The sequence below is a fragment of the Scylla paramamosain genome, chromosome 19, assembly GCF_035594125.1.
Source record: "Scylla paramamosain isolate STU-SP2022 chromosome 19, ASM3559412v1, whole genome shotgun sequence".
Lineage (NCBI taxonomy): Eukaryota > Metazoa > Arthropoda > Malacostraca > Decapoda > Portunidae > Scylla > Scylla paramamosain.
The window spans coordinates 21,986,142-22,001,776 of record NC_087169.1 but is presented as its reverse complement, the minus strand read 5'-3'; the positions used below and the strand labels follow the sequence as shown (position 1 = coordinate 22,001,776).

The following is a 15,635-nucleotide window of genomic DNA, read 5'->3' as shown; positions in this document are numbered from 1 at the left end:
AAGGAGGAGGCCGGGGTGTTGCCAGGCGGGACTCTGGGAGGTCCTCAGAAGCACAAGCCTTCATCTCGCCCTTCCCTTCATGCCCCCAGTATTGCTCTGCGCCTGGGGTTCATGAAGGAGAGGGAGAGGGAGAGGGAGAGGGAGAGGTCTCTTGCATAGAGACAAGTGGCGTGGCATTGTCTGGACCAATCAGAGAGGCGCCTCGTGTGGGCTGGGCTCTCAAAACAACCAATCAGCTTTCACACGTGACTGGTGCACTGTTTAAGACCCCCCTGTCCTCTGGGTGTTTCCTGTCAATCTGTCATCTTCTTGTTGAAGGCATAAAGAAACACATAACCTGCACGTGCTGGTGTGTTTCCAAGAGTGGGGGCCAAAAGGGGGAGCTTGGCACGGGAAGGGTTCGCGGAGCCGGGGTTGTGGTGTGCTGCTGGGGAGTACCGGGGAGGGGGCGAGGGCTTCTGATCAAAGTCACCCCGGGAAGGCGAGGCGCCATCCCGGCCAATATAAGGCGGCGGGGAAGGTGTTGAAGTCACTCAGCGTCTTGAAGGCGAGTGAGTCACACGGCAAGCTGTGCCCCAGGAAGACACGCCTGGCCATCATCACCGTCATCACCATCCCCATCATCACAACCTTCTACTAAACAAAATGGTGCTCAACAACAAAACCTCCGCCAACTCGGCCAACAACATCATGCTCGACACAATGTAAGTTCAGTCTTTCCCTTTTCTTGTTTGTATTCATGTCACTCTTGCTAACGAGTCTCAGTAAGCATTAATCTGGAATCCCAACTTGGCTCACTGCATGGTTCATCATAAGTAGCATCTTGCAGTCTGCATATTCCTGAAAAGTCAAAAAAACGATTCAGTATTCATGGCAAAATTTCTGATCTTTCTGCAACACAGTTCATATTTATTGGCAATGCACATTTGAGGGAAGTTCATACTAGACTTGTAGAAAGGAAATGTGTCGTGAGTTGTGGTGATGTGCTGGGGATCGAACCAAGCAAGGCACACATCACACAAGCCATACACCAAAACAAAACGTTAGTCTTTGAATGAGAAAAACTTGAAAAACTTAGAGGCCATAGATACAATGTAAAGCATGTCATTCGTCAGACCAGCCAATGTTACACCCCGACCCTTCCCCCTCAGGACGACCAGCTTCATCAAGAATGCTGCCAAGGTCGCCGCCGAGGAGGCCAAGAAGAGTCTTGACTTCCAGCCATACTCTATCTCTGTCAGCTATGGAAAGATCACAAGTCTCAAGCCCAAGGTGAGTCCATCAGCCCTTTATTCTTCCAAAATATTTCTGAGCCGCTGTCGGCCTTTATCCTCACTCCAGTGTCTTATTGTTGGAACTTGTTCCCTCACAAGCCCCACCAATTGACGACGTTTGCCCCCTCAGGTGCGCTCGTTCGTGGAGGACAGCGCCCGCCTGTGCCGGCCGGAGAAGGTGCACATCTGTGACGGCAGCGAGCGGGAGCTGCGCCACCTGCTGAACGTGATGCAGCAGGCGGGCATGATCGAGCCGCTGCCCAAGTACAAGAACTGCTGGCTGGCGCGCACCGACCCCGGCGACGTGGCGCGCGTGGAGAGCAAGACGTTCATCGTGACGCGCGACCGCCGCGAGACCATCCCCACCCCGAAGGAGGGCGTGCGCGGCCTGCTGGGCAACTGGATGTCCCCCGAGGACCTGAAGGGAGCCGTGCAGGAGCGCTTCCCCGGCTGCATGGCCGGCCGCACCATGTACGTGGTGCCGTACTCTATGGGCCCCGTGGGCTCCCCTCTGTCCAAGATCGGCGTGCAGGTGACCGACTCGCCCTACGTGGTGGCGTCCATGCGCACCATGACGCGCATGGGCGGCCGCGTGATGGAGGTGCTCAACGAGGAGGACTTCGTGCGCTGCCTGCACTCCGTGGGCTGTCCGCTGCCCGTGACGCGGCCGCTGGTCAACAACTGGCCGTGCGACCCCACGCGCACCATCGTGACGCACGTGCCCGAGAACAACGAGATCATCTCCTTCGGGTCCGGCTACGGCGGCAACTCCCTGCTGGGCAAGAAGTGCTTCGCACTGCGCCTGGGCTCCGCGCTGGCGCGCCGCGAGGGCTGGCTGGCGGAACACATGCTCATCCTGGGCATCACCAACCCCGAGGGCGAGAAGCGCTACATCGCCGCCGCCTTCCCCTCCGCCTGCGGCAAGACCAACCTGGCCATGATGACGCCCTCGCTGCCGGGCTACAAGGTCGAGTGCGTAGGCGACGACATCGCCTGGATGAAGTTCGACTCTGAGGGCGTGCTGCGCGCCATCAACCCCGAGAACGGCTTCTTCGGCGTGGCGCCGGGCACCTCCATGCACACCAACCCCGTGGCCATGCAGACAGTGCTGTCCAACACCATCTTCACCAACGTGGCCAAGACTAGCGACGGTGGCGTGTTCTGGGAGGGCCTGGAGAAGGAGACGCCCAACGACGTGTCCATCACATCCTGGAAGGGCGAGGCCAACTGGAGCCCCGAGCTGGGCACTCCCGCCGCCCACCCCAACTCCCGCTTCTGCACGCCCGCCGGCCAGTGCCCCATCATCGACCCCGCCTGGGAGGACCCCGAGGGCGTACCCATCTCCGCCATCCTGTTCGGCGGCCGCAGGCCGCAGGGCGTGCCTCTCATCTACGAGGCCAACGACTGGAAGCACGGCGTGCTGGTGGGCGCCGGCATGCGCTCCGAGGCCACGGCCGCCGCCGAGCACCGCGGCAAGGTCATCATGAACGACCCCTTCGCCATGCGCCCCTTCTTCGGCTACAACTTCGGCCACTACCTGCAGCACTGGCTCAGCATGGAGGGCCGCACCAGCCGCGCCATGCCCAAGATCTTCCACGTGAACTGGTTCCGCAAGAACGAGAAGGGCCGCTTCATCTGGCCCGGCTTCGGCGAGAACGTGCGCGTGCTGGACTGGATCCTGCAGCGCGTGGAGGGCCGCGACGTGGCCGAGGAAAGCGCCATCGGCCTGCTGCCCAAGCCCGGCTCCCTCAACCTGGCCGGCCTCGAGGACCACAACATCGACATGGACGAACTCTTCAGGCTGCCTAAGGACTTCTGGACGCAGGAGGTGCGCGACATCGCCACCTACTTCGACCAGCAGGTGGGCGACGACCTGCCCAACGAGGTGCGCGAGCAGCTCAAGATGCTCGAGAAGAGAGTCGAGAAGATGTAAACACTTGTACGTCACGACACATTCCCCAGCCAATGGCAAAACTCGGGCATCTCTGCTCGTCACCTTCATCCTCATCAGCACCATTCCTGTCATCACCAGCATCACTACCTCATCTCTTTTTCATCTCGTTTCTCTACTGCTGTTGTGAATTCATTCTATTTTCTGTCTTCCAACGTGTCTCTTCCTTTTTTTTTTTCGGTATGATGGATCTTTTCATCACCCTCGTGTAAATGAACGGATGGCACAGTTTGTGATACTAGGATATAAAAACAAGAAATATATGCAATCATAATATACCTTAATGAAGTGGTTTTCTTTGCTCCTGGAGAGAGCTCTCGGGAGGAGGAGGGGAAAGGAAAGCAAAGAGGAAGGATGGGAGGAAAAGGACTTAGATAAACACACACACACGAACCCAAGCTATCATTTCATCACGTAAATGGCGTCTCATTGCGTGCACTGTAATATCTGTACCCTTCTTAAATAACATGACATCAAAACAACGCACACTCACACACACACATACACACGCAAGACCCATCATCATGACATCTCACTTCCTACTCTTAAACCTCAACTTTCAACAGGCTGTAGTTGAAGTACCGGCCTTCAAAAATGTGTTTTCATGAATTTACCGTTAAGTTCAACAACAATCCTAAGCCGCCAATGCTAAAAAAAAAAGTAAATAGATAAATAATTCAACACTGTGGCCTTTGAAATGAATTAGTCCTCGAACAGAGTTGTAAATGAATGAAATAGACTGCATCATCACATTATATTAGTGCTGAGTCATTAATTAAGAAGCTTGAAAAGAACACTAGACAAATCTATGGATGAGGATGACAGGTGGAAACAGGTAGGCATATTTTGTACAGGGACTGCCACGTGTGGACCTGACGGCCTCTTGCGCCAACCCTTATGATCCTAACTAACCCTTACGAGAGACAAGGGTTAAAGAATACAAGCCCTCATCTCTGGAGCCTCCTCGCCTTCGTCAGCCAGCCACGCGCCACACACCCTGGCCCAAGTGAGCATGCTGAAAGGCCACGGGTCACCTCGAGCGTAGTAACCATGCGCAGTATCCAGCCAGGCCTTGGAGCTTGACGTCACCAACAAGTCTCGGCAGCTTCTATAATGCATGACCTCACCTTGCTATCCCCCTCCCTCTCCGTCTCTCTCTCTCTCTCTCTCTCTCTCTCTTGCTCATTTTTCCTTCTTTCTTGTATTTCTTTCCTCTGTTTTCCTTGTTTTCCTTCGTGTTTCCCATCCCCTCACGACACGAACACAGGGTTGGTGCAGGAAGCCATCAGGCCTACACGTGGCAGTCCCTGTGCAAGACCTGCCTCCCTCCTGCGTCTGTACTGCACTTATAATCCTGTCTAATAAGTTTGTCTCAGCTCTTGTTTTGCTTTCTATTGCTTCAGCGATAATTTGTTGATTGCTTAGTTTATTACAGTGTTTTATTTTGTACTTTCTACATATGCTCAGGTGTTGTAAAAAAAGGAAAAAAAAAGGAAATCAGGAAAAAAGAAGAGAAAAATACACTAGAGAGCTTTTCCTTTTTTATTTCATAAGCTAAAAAAATAAATAAATGAATAAATAATGCCATTACTTACAAATACGATGGTCATAAATATAGTCAAAACACAATAAGTACGTAAAACCTTTAATATCTTTAACCTTAGATCACCGTTATCACAACCAGTATCGTACCCGTATCATGTAATAGAGCTAACCATTATTCTTTACTTAACAACCCTATTACGTAGTTTGAGACTCACAAACAACAAACAAAACTCAAGTGTGTTATTAACCTGAAGGAGGGATATGGACGTCACGGTAAAAGGGTCTTATGAAATATTTACAAATCATTTACCTCTATCAGTTACCGTTATCTTATCACGGAGCGGCGGGTCTGCAGGTGGTGGCGGCGGTGGTGGCGGTGGAACTGACTTGAGAGGGACCAGGGAAGGGGAGGCTGAGGAGGGAGGAGCAGGGGAGGGACTGGGGTGGGTGGATGGGCAGGTAGTTTGGGGTAGGAGAGACTGCGGTAGGGGATGCTGGGGGAAGGATGGCCTGGGGAGGGACTGGGATAAGAGGTCCTAGAAAGATGGGGCTTGTAAGGGAGGAAGTACTGGGGAAGAAGACTCTGGGGTGGGACTGGGAAGGGAGGAGCAGGTAGGACTGGAGTGGGAGTGGGGAGGAGGAGGCTCGGGTAGGAGGAGCAGGGACGGAAGGGCATGAGATAGAAGAAACTGGTGGGGAGGGGCTGGGGAAGGAGGATCTGGGAGCGACATCCTGGGGTAGGGAACACTAGGGTGAGGAGGGGCGTATCTCTGACGCAAGTGTTTGAGGTGTAGGGTGTTAGGGATGCAGAGGATGGAGGTGTTGGAGGGTTCAAGGCTGAGAAGGGGTGAAATAAGGGCACTGGCTTGATTTTTGGAATGAAAGGTGAAGGACATGTAGGACAGGTAGCAAACAGACAGGCTTGGATCATAGAGAACTTAACTGGATGCATTAGGGATGTTTTCTTAAGGCTATGACGAAGGATCTACCTGGCAGGATAGAGGAAAGATAGAGGAGGTTGAAAGATTAGATGATGCAATGAAAAATATGCTTGTAACTGGTGAAACTGAGGAATGAGCAGAAGACTGAGTGCACTGGAGGTCACCCACTGTGGGGACGTGTGACAGGAGCTCAGAGGAAGAAAGGTAAGGTATTTTTAGAAAGGTCACGGTGTGTTTGTAACTGGGTCGGGAACAAAACAGTGAGATAATAATGGGAATTTAAGAAAGAAGGTCATTCAAGGTTAATCCACTGAGGCGACCCTTGATAGGAGCCAAAATAAGAAAGAAAAGATTAGTTAGAGAGGTCATGGTATGTTTGTTATGACTGGGTGGGGGTCGAAACAGTTAGACATAATGGTTGTTATGTAAGAAGACTGAAGGTTGATAATGTAGTGACGACTCTTAATAGGAACCAAAAGAAAAGGTGAGGTATGGCTAGCTAGGTCACGGTGCGCTATTATGACTGAGTGAGGATCAAAACAGTGATGAGATGGACTGATTGTTATGATCGTTATGTAAGTGAATGATTGGGATAAGCAGTTTGAGAGTGTCGATAGAGAGTCGGCGCAGAATTCATCCTTGTTACCTTATGCAAGAATTTACCGTGTCATCCTCACTCTTCTCAGCTTCCTGTCTCGCTCGTTCTCGGTCTCTTTCTCTCCCTCTCTGCTTCCTTGTTGTCCTTCATCCCGTATCTTTTTCTACCTCTCTTCTTTATTTCCTGTCTCTCCTAGGTCAATAATTCGCTCTTGTCCTAGGCTTCCTCGCTCTATCAACTTTATTACTCTCTCAGCTTCTTCACTCTCCGCTTCCTTCATTCACTGCTACCGTGCAACACTCTCACTCTAATTTGACGACTCGATGCTCCTCTCCTGAAGCTGCCGGAGAGTTGTACGTGCATCTTATGACCCACCTTCATTAGTCATTCTAAAGGTGATTAGTGAACTGTAGAATCCTTCAGGACCTCACGACAACCCCAGGGTCTCGAAGGAACATAGTAGGAACACTTCTCCAGGAGGAAAATAAGATCGGAAGGTTAATTTTGAGTCATTGATGAAAGAAACAATTTTTTTATGCGTTAGACTGACGCGAATCGAATTAATGTTGTACCGTTGGTGAGAGTGACATTTATGTACTTGTGTCTGTTGCAGAGTGACTGATTGCAACACAGGAAGCTTGGACAAAGGTGACACAGTGCCGGGGGTCACACAGAAGTCTTGGGTGGTGGAGGTGCTAAGCTGTGGACGTGGTGATCTGAATTCTGAAGCTGTGGCTTCGTGATCTGAATTCGATGCACGGAAAGCATTAAAACACGGCAAAATTGTTTTACTCGAGTATAACAAACAGTGTGTGTGTGTGTGTGTGTGTGTGTGTGTGTAGAGTTACGTATTTCATATGTCGAGAACCTCTTCAAGGACAAGTAATGATGATGTAAGACACGAAGATGACATGACTTTTACCGTTCCGGACGCTACAGGAGAGAGAAAACAAAACTCCCAGTACCTGCAATATAACTTAAGAGAAACGTAAAGTATTTTTTGGGGCTAACAACACAAGAAAAACTATCCAAAGACGTGAGGCGCCACTGTAGTGTTGGAGGTAGAGATTCATCATTCTTTAGACGGCGGAGAGAACCACTGACACGGTTCTTGCTGGTGAAATCTTGAGTACCTTCCTTTAGTGGCCTGTTGATTCATAGCCCTTATCTCCTTTATCTCAACCCTTGACCTGGAGGGAAGAACGAGGCGGTGGGAATGGAGATCAGCTACAGACTCTTCCCTCCTCCTCCAAGCATCCGAGGTCCCGAGTGTGGTGCTACAGGTTGCAGTCCCAGGGGTCGGTGGTGGTGCGGGGGAGTGCAGAGTTCATCAGTCTAGTGTTCACTGCGCCGCCTGCCCTCGCGTGCTGTAGTTATTGTATTCGGTCAGTCTGTAAGGTCTGCAAGTGTTCACCAAGCTGTACCAAGCCTCCGCAGCGTGACATGAGTCCTACTACCAGCCACACTACTGGTCTGAGCGTGTGCTGCCGCTGTGATGTAATACTGTTAATGAATGTTATTGTGTTGCCTCCACTCAGCACTTGAGACGCCCGGGGCGTCTCCCTTCCCTGGCTTACTCCTCCACGCTGCCCTTGTGACGTAAAACACTGATTGACATGTATAAAAAATATTTATTATTTAGGTTCCCTCAAGGGAGCTTACTATCACATATGCAAATCAGGAGACGCAGTAAAACCCGCGCAGGTAACGCCCAGCCCAGCTGAGGCGGAAAGCTTGCATTGATGAATGAGACCGTGAAGATGAGGCCTTGGCACGCGCCCCTCCTTGCAGGGGGGCGCCGCCCGGCCAGGGCCTCTCATGAAGGATATGGAGGGACGGGCGGTAAGTGTCGTCATTGATTCGCCGGTTCACAGGAAACGTTTACATCTTCTCGACTCTCTTCTCGAGCATCTTGAGCTGCTCGCGCACCTCGTTGGGCAGGTCGTCGCCCACCTGCTGGTCGAAGTAGGTGGCGATATCGCGCACCTCCTGCGTCCAGAAGTCCTTAGGCAGCCTGAAGAGTTCGTCCATGTCGATGTTGTGGTCCTCGAGGCCGGCCAGGTTGAGGGAGCCGGGCTTGGGCAGCAGGCCGATGGCGCTCTCCTCGGCCACGTCGCGGCCCTCCACGCGCTGCAGGATCCAGTCCAGCACGCGCACGTTCTCGCCGAAGCCGGGCCAGATGAAGCGGCCCTTCTCGTTCTTGCGGAACCAGTTCACGTGGAAGATCTTGGGCATGGCGCGGCTGGTGCGGCCCTCCATGCTGAGCCAGTGCTGCAGGTAGTGGCCGAAGTTGTAGCCGAAGAAGGGGCGCATGGCGAAGGGGTCGTTCATGATGACCTTGCCGCGGTGCTCGGCGGCGGCCGTGGCCTCGGAGCGCATGCCGGCGCCCACCAGCACGCCGTGCTTCCAGTCGTTGGCCTCGTAGATGAGAGGCACGCCCTGCGGCCTGCGGCCGCCGAACAGGATGGCGGAGATGGGTACGCCCTCGGGGTCCTCCCAGGCGGGGTCGATGATGGGGCACTGGCTGGCGGGCGTGCAGAAGCGGGAGTTGGGGTGGGCGGCGGGAGTGCCCAGCTCGGGGCTCCAGTTGGCCTCGCCCTTCCAGGATGTGATAGACACGTCGTTGGGAGTCTCCTTCTCCAGGCCCTCCCAGAACACGCCACCGTCGCTAGTCTTGGCCACGTTGGTGAAGATGGTGTTGGACAGCACTGTCTGCATGGCCACGGGGTTGGTTTGCATGGAGGTGCCCGGCGCCACGCCGAAGAAGCCGTTCTCGGGGTTGATGGCGCGCAGCACGCCCTCAGAGTCGAACTTCATCCAGGCGATGTCGTCGCCTACGCACTCGACCTTGTAGCCCGGCAGCGAGGGCGTCATCATGGCCAGGTTGGTCTTGCCGCAGGCGGAGGGGAAGGCGGCGGCGATGTAGCGCTTCTCGCCCTCGGGGTTGGTGATGCCCAGGATGAGCATGTGTTCCGCCAGCCAGCCCTCGCGGCGCGCCAGCGCGGAGCCCAGGCGCAGTGCGAAGCACTTCTTGCCCAGCAGGGAGTTGCCGCCGTAGCCGGACCCGAAGGAGATGATCTCGTTGTTCTCGGGCACGTGCGTCACGATGGTGCGCGCGGGGTCGCAGGGCCAGTTGTTGACCAGCGGTCGCGTCACGGGCAGCGGACAGCCCACGGAGTGCAGGCAGCGCACGAAGTCCTCCTCGTTGAGCACCTCCATCACGCGGCCGCCCATGCGCGTCATGGTGCGCATGGACGCCACCACGTAGGGCGAGTCGGTCACCTGCACGCCGATCTTGGACAGAGGGGAGCCCACGGGGCCCATGGAGTACGGCACCACGTACATGGTGCGGCCGGCCATGCAGCCGGGGAAGCGCTCCTGCACGGCTCCCTTCAGGTCCTCGGGGGACATCCAGTTGCCCAGCAGGCCGCGCACGCCCTCCTTCGGGGTGGGGATGGTCTCGCGGCGGTCGCGCGTCACGATGAACGTCTTGCTCTCCACGCGCGCCACGTCGCCGGGGTCGGTGCGCGCCAGCCAGCAGTTCTTGTACTTGGGCAGCGGCTCGATCATGCCCGCCTGCTGCATCACGTTCAGCAGGTGGCGCAGCTCCCGCTCGCTGCCGTCACAGATGTGCACCTTCTCCGGCTGGCACAGGCGGGCGCTGTCCTCCACGAACGAGCGCACCTGGAGAAGAGCAAATGTCGTCAGTGTTGGAGACCTCAGCACCACTTGGGTTAATGATGACATCTCTACTCTAAACAAACCAAAGAAATGAATAACGAAGATTCACTCTAATTTTCATAGTTGTGTTCAGATCAAACACACACACACACACACACACACACACACACACACACACACAGATAGGTATTTCACTGATCACATCTAGGAGTCACATAAGACATTAGATGACCATAAGAGACTAACTTCACATTCTAAGTGACACACAGGCCGCCAGACGCCAGTGGCCTCACCTTGGGCTTGAGGTCCGTGATCTTGCCATAGGTGACGGAGAAGGCGCGACTCTGGATCTTAAGGTCCCTCTTGGCTGCCTCTGCGGCCACACGAGCTGCCTCGGTGATCACGCCGCCCACCCTGGGGAGAGACCACGCACCAATTAGGCACCATTACTGACAGGCACACACAAACATCTGCCCCACCACTCAATGAATACCGAGCCACACTGAGTACCTGACGCAGAACACGGAGCGGGCGCGGAGGAGGAAAATCATGTTGCCTGTTTAGCGCACTTGCCCAGATTGACGAGCCTCCCGATCACGCGGCGACACAACACAACCCTTCCGGGTGAAACTGAGCGAAAGTTCGTTAAGTGGCCGTGAGGCGAGGACGAGGCGACGAAGGCGGGGAAGGTTAAAGGTAAGAATTAGAAGGAACGCAACAGTACTTAGGCGAAGACGGAAGAAACGAGAGAGACGTAAAAACAGCAAATAAACGAGTCAAGTAGTGAAACTGAAGACGAAGATGTGTTAAGGGAGGAATCTGTAAGTGTAGTGAGGATAGAGGAATCGTTGAGTGATGCTGGGACAGGCGATGGGACCTGACTGATAAAACCTCGGCCCTCCAAATCACTTACATCTACTCCTACTCGCTTACTCCCTCACGTACACAGTTACCAGTCACTCACTTCGGCTTCCTATCAGTCAGTCAACCAGTGCCTCTCTTCACTCGCTGAACAAAGGTCGGAATGCTTTGCTCCGAAGACGTTAAGTTTGCTATGGCAAGTTAGACGGAAAGCAAACATGAGAATAAGTGAACGAGAGGGGAGAGGGGGGCATGGAGTAATAATAAAAATAAATAAATAAATAAATACATAAATAAATAAAAATAAAAATAATAATAATAACAATATTAATAATATTGGAAGGTCGATAAGTGAAGATAAAAAAAAACAAGTACAGTAAACAGAGAGAGAGAGAGATAGAGAGAGATAGAGAGAGAGAGAGAGAGAGAGAGAGAGAGAGAGAGAGAGAGAGAGAGAGAGAGAGAGAGAGAGATAGTGTGTGTGTGTGTGTGTGTGTGTGTGTGTGTGTGTGTGTGTGTGTGTGTGTGTGTGTGTGTGTGTGTGTGTGTGTGTGTGTGTGTGTGTGTGTGTGTGTGTGTGTGTATGTGTGTGTGTGTGTGTGTGTATGTGTGTCATAATCTCTGCATGATCAGTTATAGCGGTCAAGTATCGATCTGAAGGAAAGGGGGGAGAGGTGAGAAGTGAGAGGGAGTGCATGGGAGAGGTAGTGATAGGGATGGGAGAGGGGAGATAATGGGAGCACTGGTAATATAACAGTAGGTGTATTATTATTATTATTATTATTATTATTATTATTAACAGGACACGCAATTTTGAAAGCAACTCTTTATACTAATTGTAAGTGCGAGTGATAATTAAAGAAAGAAAGAAAGAAAGGAAGGAATAAAAAAAAGAAAGGAGTAAAGAAAAAAGAAAGAAAGGAAAAAAAAAAAAATGAATAGATAAATTTATAAAGTATACTAGTCTCTCTCTCTCTCTCTCTCTCTCTCTCTCTCTCTCTCTCTCTCTCTCTCTCTCTCTCTCTAGTACAGCACATCCAAGTGTGTGTGTGTGTGTGTGTGTGTGTGTGTGTGTGTGTGTGTGTGTGTGTGTGTGTGTGTGTGCGCGCGCGCGCGCGTGTTAGTGTGTGGGTGTGGGCGCGCGCAGGAGCATGAAAACCCTCTTATTTCGTGGAACTTCCCACTGCACCAACGCCCCCTGCCCCCCTCCCGGTCCCCCTTCCTTGCCGTCCTTGCGCCCTACTTGCTCCCCTCCCTCCCCGTCTCTCTCTCTCTTGTTGCCACCGCCCACCTCTTTGTTCTCTCTCTCTCTCTCTCTCTCTCTCTCTCTCTCTCTCTCTCTCTCTCTCTCTCTCTCTCTCTCTTATCTAGCCCTCAACATTATTTAAGTCTACCTTATTTTCATTTCAGTTTTCTCTAATATCACACCTGAGATTCAATTACCTATGCTATTAAATCCCTCACTCTATTAAACCTTTAGTATCCATGTATCACCCACTATCCATCCACTCACAATACCCTATCCTACATATCCTCTACATCTCAAATCTTCACATGCAATCCCTTTTGACGTATCTAATCCTGCATCTAATCATATTTTGTACAGTGCATCCATATCGCCTTATCTCTTACCACGCACTGCGCTTGTCGAACTCAGAACCTTGTCCTTTGGTATTGCATATGACAGTATAAACTAAAATTCCAAATGTTTTAATTTTTATCTGTCTTATCGTATCCTGGTATCGTCCTCTTTGTCGCCCCAGTGTCGATAATCAGGTAGGAGGAGATGTAATGGATTCAGGATCGATAAAGATGGATTTGAATGAGGTCCGAGGGAATTGGTTCTCAAATAGTGTAGTGGATGAATGGGGCAGAGTCATTCATTAAGTTAAGCGCTGAGTCAGTAAGGGGATTAGACATTTATGCATAGGGATGATAGGTGGAAATAGACAGGCATGTTTTATATAGGGACTGCCACGTGAAGAGATGATGGTTCTCCTGCAACTCCCATTATGCTCTTATGTTCATTTCCTACACAATTCACCATCCCTTAGCATGATACGAGCCATTCACACCCCCAGTTTATCCTACGTCCATCATATCTATCACTCAGGGTTAGATAAGTAATACTCTTTCAACGTTCCTATCGCGTGAATGTTTAAGCCTTATCAACGGGACTCCACCACGTTTGTCTTATCCTTCGCCTTATCCTTATCTCAGCCGCGTCCTCGCCCGTGACTCGTGACAAGAGAAACCGGTGGATTATGAGGGCAATGCACGCAGCTTATGACTTTGATCCGCTATGACGCAAAACTTTCATTCCCTTTTCTTCGTGACTGTGACAGGATAACGTTGGCAAGACTGGGGTGTGAGTAGTGGTGACTGTTGAGAGGATCTGCGGCTGTTATTACTGTGGTTGTGGCACTTCAAATAGGGAGTGAAATGAACGAGGGATCGAATCATTAAGGGGGTTTCGTGACTGTGAGACTCCGGTGCGGACAAGTAAAAAAAAAATGAAATAGTAAATAAATAAAGACAGAAAGGACTCGTTTGAAATACTGTAAAGGCAAAAGACATTGACGATTACATGAATATTACCCCCCCAAAAAAAAAAGGATAAAACGTTGAAATATCAAATATTCAACAAAAATGCAAGTAAATAAATAAATAGCAATATTTCACGATCTGTAAAGGTATATATCACACAAGTAAATACAAAGTGAATAATACAGATATATGCATCAAATATTCACCACGAAAAAAAAACGAATAAAGGGAAAATTTAAATGCACATCAACAACCTGAAAGAGAAACATTAAAAATTAAAGAACATGAAATAAACATGAGGCTAGACGCGGCAAGGGGCGGGGAGTGACAGTCGTGGCGTCACTGATAGCAGAGTGAGAGGGATGAGCGTAGACATTTGACTTACTGAGGTTGGGCGGGGATGGTGACGTTGCTGGCGCTTTTGTTAACCATGGCTGCTGCGGTGGAGTGGGTGAGTGTGGCTGAGGAGGAGTTACAAGTCTATGACCATCGCTGGGCTGGGCTGCTGCTGGGTGAAGAGTGACGGTTGCAGCGCGCGGCTCGCTTTATATCAACGCCAGCCACACGCAGTCCTTCCCCGCTGACGTCACGCCCCTGGGACTGCCGCGCCGCACCGGACTTTGAGCCTTGACTGCCGCTCGGTTCTGGCACCCTGAGGCTTCCCCAACCCTGCCCCCCGCCTTTCCTGGCTAGAGTACCGCAGTGTCAAGTCTCCATTGGCTCTCACAGGTCACTCTTCACCAAATTTCGTCAGGCAAGAAGAGATACTTAGCAAATTAGAGGGCATTATAATGGCCAGCCTTGTGGAAAGTTACCCGTACAGCAAGCCAGGCCTACGCGATGAGCCATGCCATTGGCCAGCCAGAGCCGAGCCCCCAAGACGCTGTGCAAATGATTGGCTGCCGCCCCACACACCTCCACAGGTGCGCACAGCTGAGACGGCTGACGCAACACCGACCCCCAGGCTAGGCACCGCACGCCAGCTGCCCACACCACCTCACACCACCCCCTCTATCTCCTTCCTCTGATACGCGGCTCGGCTATCAGTCTGACGCAATTTGGTGCTGCAAGAACTTAAACTGTTATTGATGAGGCGGATAGAAGACGGATAGAAGGATAGACTTTTGACCTTCTTGTGACCTGTATCATGCGGCGTCCCCAAGCTCAAAACTTTCCGCGTCTCTCCCCGATACTGACCCCCCACTTGCGTCCCTCCGTCAGCCACCTCTGCCGGAGACTGCGCAGGTCCCTTCCTCGGCAGTAATGTCCCCGATGTACTTCTTTTCCCTTTCCCTTCTCCTCTGTCTCCCCCAAAAATGTTCCACTTTGCAACACTCGCTTCTTGCAACTCACCGAAAATGAGTCAGAGAGAGAGAGGAGGAGAGAGAGGAGAGAGAGGGGGAGAGAGGAGGGAGAGGAGAGAGAGGAGAGAGAGAGAGAGGAGAGAGAGAGAGAGAGAGAGAGAGAGAGGTGGGCTGACAGAAACCAAACGGACAGACAGACAAAAATTGCTTTGTTAGTAAGTTGCTCTCATTTCTGCTTAGTTTTCCCCCAGTGAGAGAGAGAGAGAGAGAGAGAGAGAGAGAGAGAGAGAGAGAGAGAGAGGAGAGAGAGAGAGAGAGAGAGAGAGCGAGAGAGAGAGAACAATCGGAACACACCATAAGTAGACACCATTTTTCAATCCCTTTCAACCAAAACAAACTTTCCAAACACACACACACACACACGCACACACACACACACACACAATCCTAGATGCTCCCTAAAAAAATGTATTTCGTCTTTCAGAGACGTAGAAGGGTAGACTAGCTGACGCCTCCCTTGTTTGTCCTCTCCAGCACAGTAACCTCGAGAGTGACACGTGCAAGGAGTGTGTGAAGTGGGTGACGGTAGATCGTGCTTACAGTTCAAACAAGTTCAGCAAAGTGATCTGTGTGTTTGTATGTATACTTGTGTTTTGTATCTTCTCTCGTTGTGTGTTTTGGTGGTGGTGGTGGTGGAAGATGTGGAAGAGGAAATAGAGGAGGAGGAGAAGGAAAAAAAAAAAAAAGAGGAGTGCTATTCCTACTACTACTACTACTACAACTACTACTACTACTACTACTACAACTATTTCTACTACTACTATTACTACTAGTCTACTACTACTAACCACCACGACCACCAACACTAAAACACCACCACCACCACCACCATCACCACTACTATCACCAAAACAACAACAGCAATCAGCAACA

General features: G+C 51.4%; 2 protein-coding genes across 4 annotated transcripts in view; one reads left to right on the top strand and one right to left on the bottom strand.

Moving 5' to 3' along the window:
- Positions 1-483: 483 nt before the first annotated feature.
- Positions 484-3,509, top strand: LOC135109989 (phosphoenolpyruvate carboxykinase, cytosolic [GTP]-like). The gene is made up of 3 exons (XM_064021959.1): positions 484-704; positions 1,152-1,272; positions 1,405-3,509. The coding sequence occupies exons 1-3, from the start codon at positions 646-648 to the stop codon at positions 3,205-3,207; spliced, it is 1,983 nt and encodes a 660-aa protein (XP_063878029.1). The 5' UTR covers positions 484-645; the 3' UTR covers positions 3,208-3,509.
- A 4,411-nt stretch (positions 3,510-7,920) lies between these two features.
- Positions 7,921-15,635, bottom strand: part of LOC135109990 (phosphoenolpyruvate carboxykinase, cytosolic [GTP]-like) — a 24,637-nt gene continuing 16,922 nt past the window's right edge. The window contains exons 1-3 of one of the 3 annotated variants that reach the window (XM_064021961.1): positions 13,784-13,941; positions 10,284-10,404; positions 7,921-9,993 (exon numbers count right to left, since the gene is read on the bottom strand). In XM_064021961.1, coding sequence (XP_063878031.1) covers positions 8,191-9,993; positions 10,284-10,404; positions 13,784-13,830 — 1,971 coding nt within the window. In that variant the 5' untranslated portion in view covers positions 13,831-13,941 and the 3' untranslated portion in view covers positions 7,921-8,190. Of the gene's footprint in view, positions 9,994-10,283; positions 10,405-10,500; positions 10,909-13,783; positions 13,942-15,635 lie in introns of those variants that run through there. The other 2 variants (XM_064021962.1, XM_064021963.1) reach the window with 2 other exon arrangements.

Excerpts from the sequence above, each read along its gene's own strand:
- LOC135109989 (XM_064021959.1), top strand. The coding sequence starts at position 646 with ATGGTGCTCAACAACAAAACCTCCGCCAACTCGGCCAACAACATCATG. Across the intron at positions 705-1,151 it reads AACATCATGCTCGACACAAT|GACGACCAGCTTCATCAAGA; the intron begins GTAAGTTCAGTC and ends CTTCCCCCTCAG. Across the intron at positions 1,273-1,404 it reads TCACAAGTCTCAAGCCCAAG|GTGCGCTCGTTCGTGGAGGA; the intron begins GTGAGTCCATCA and ends TTGCCCCCTCAG.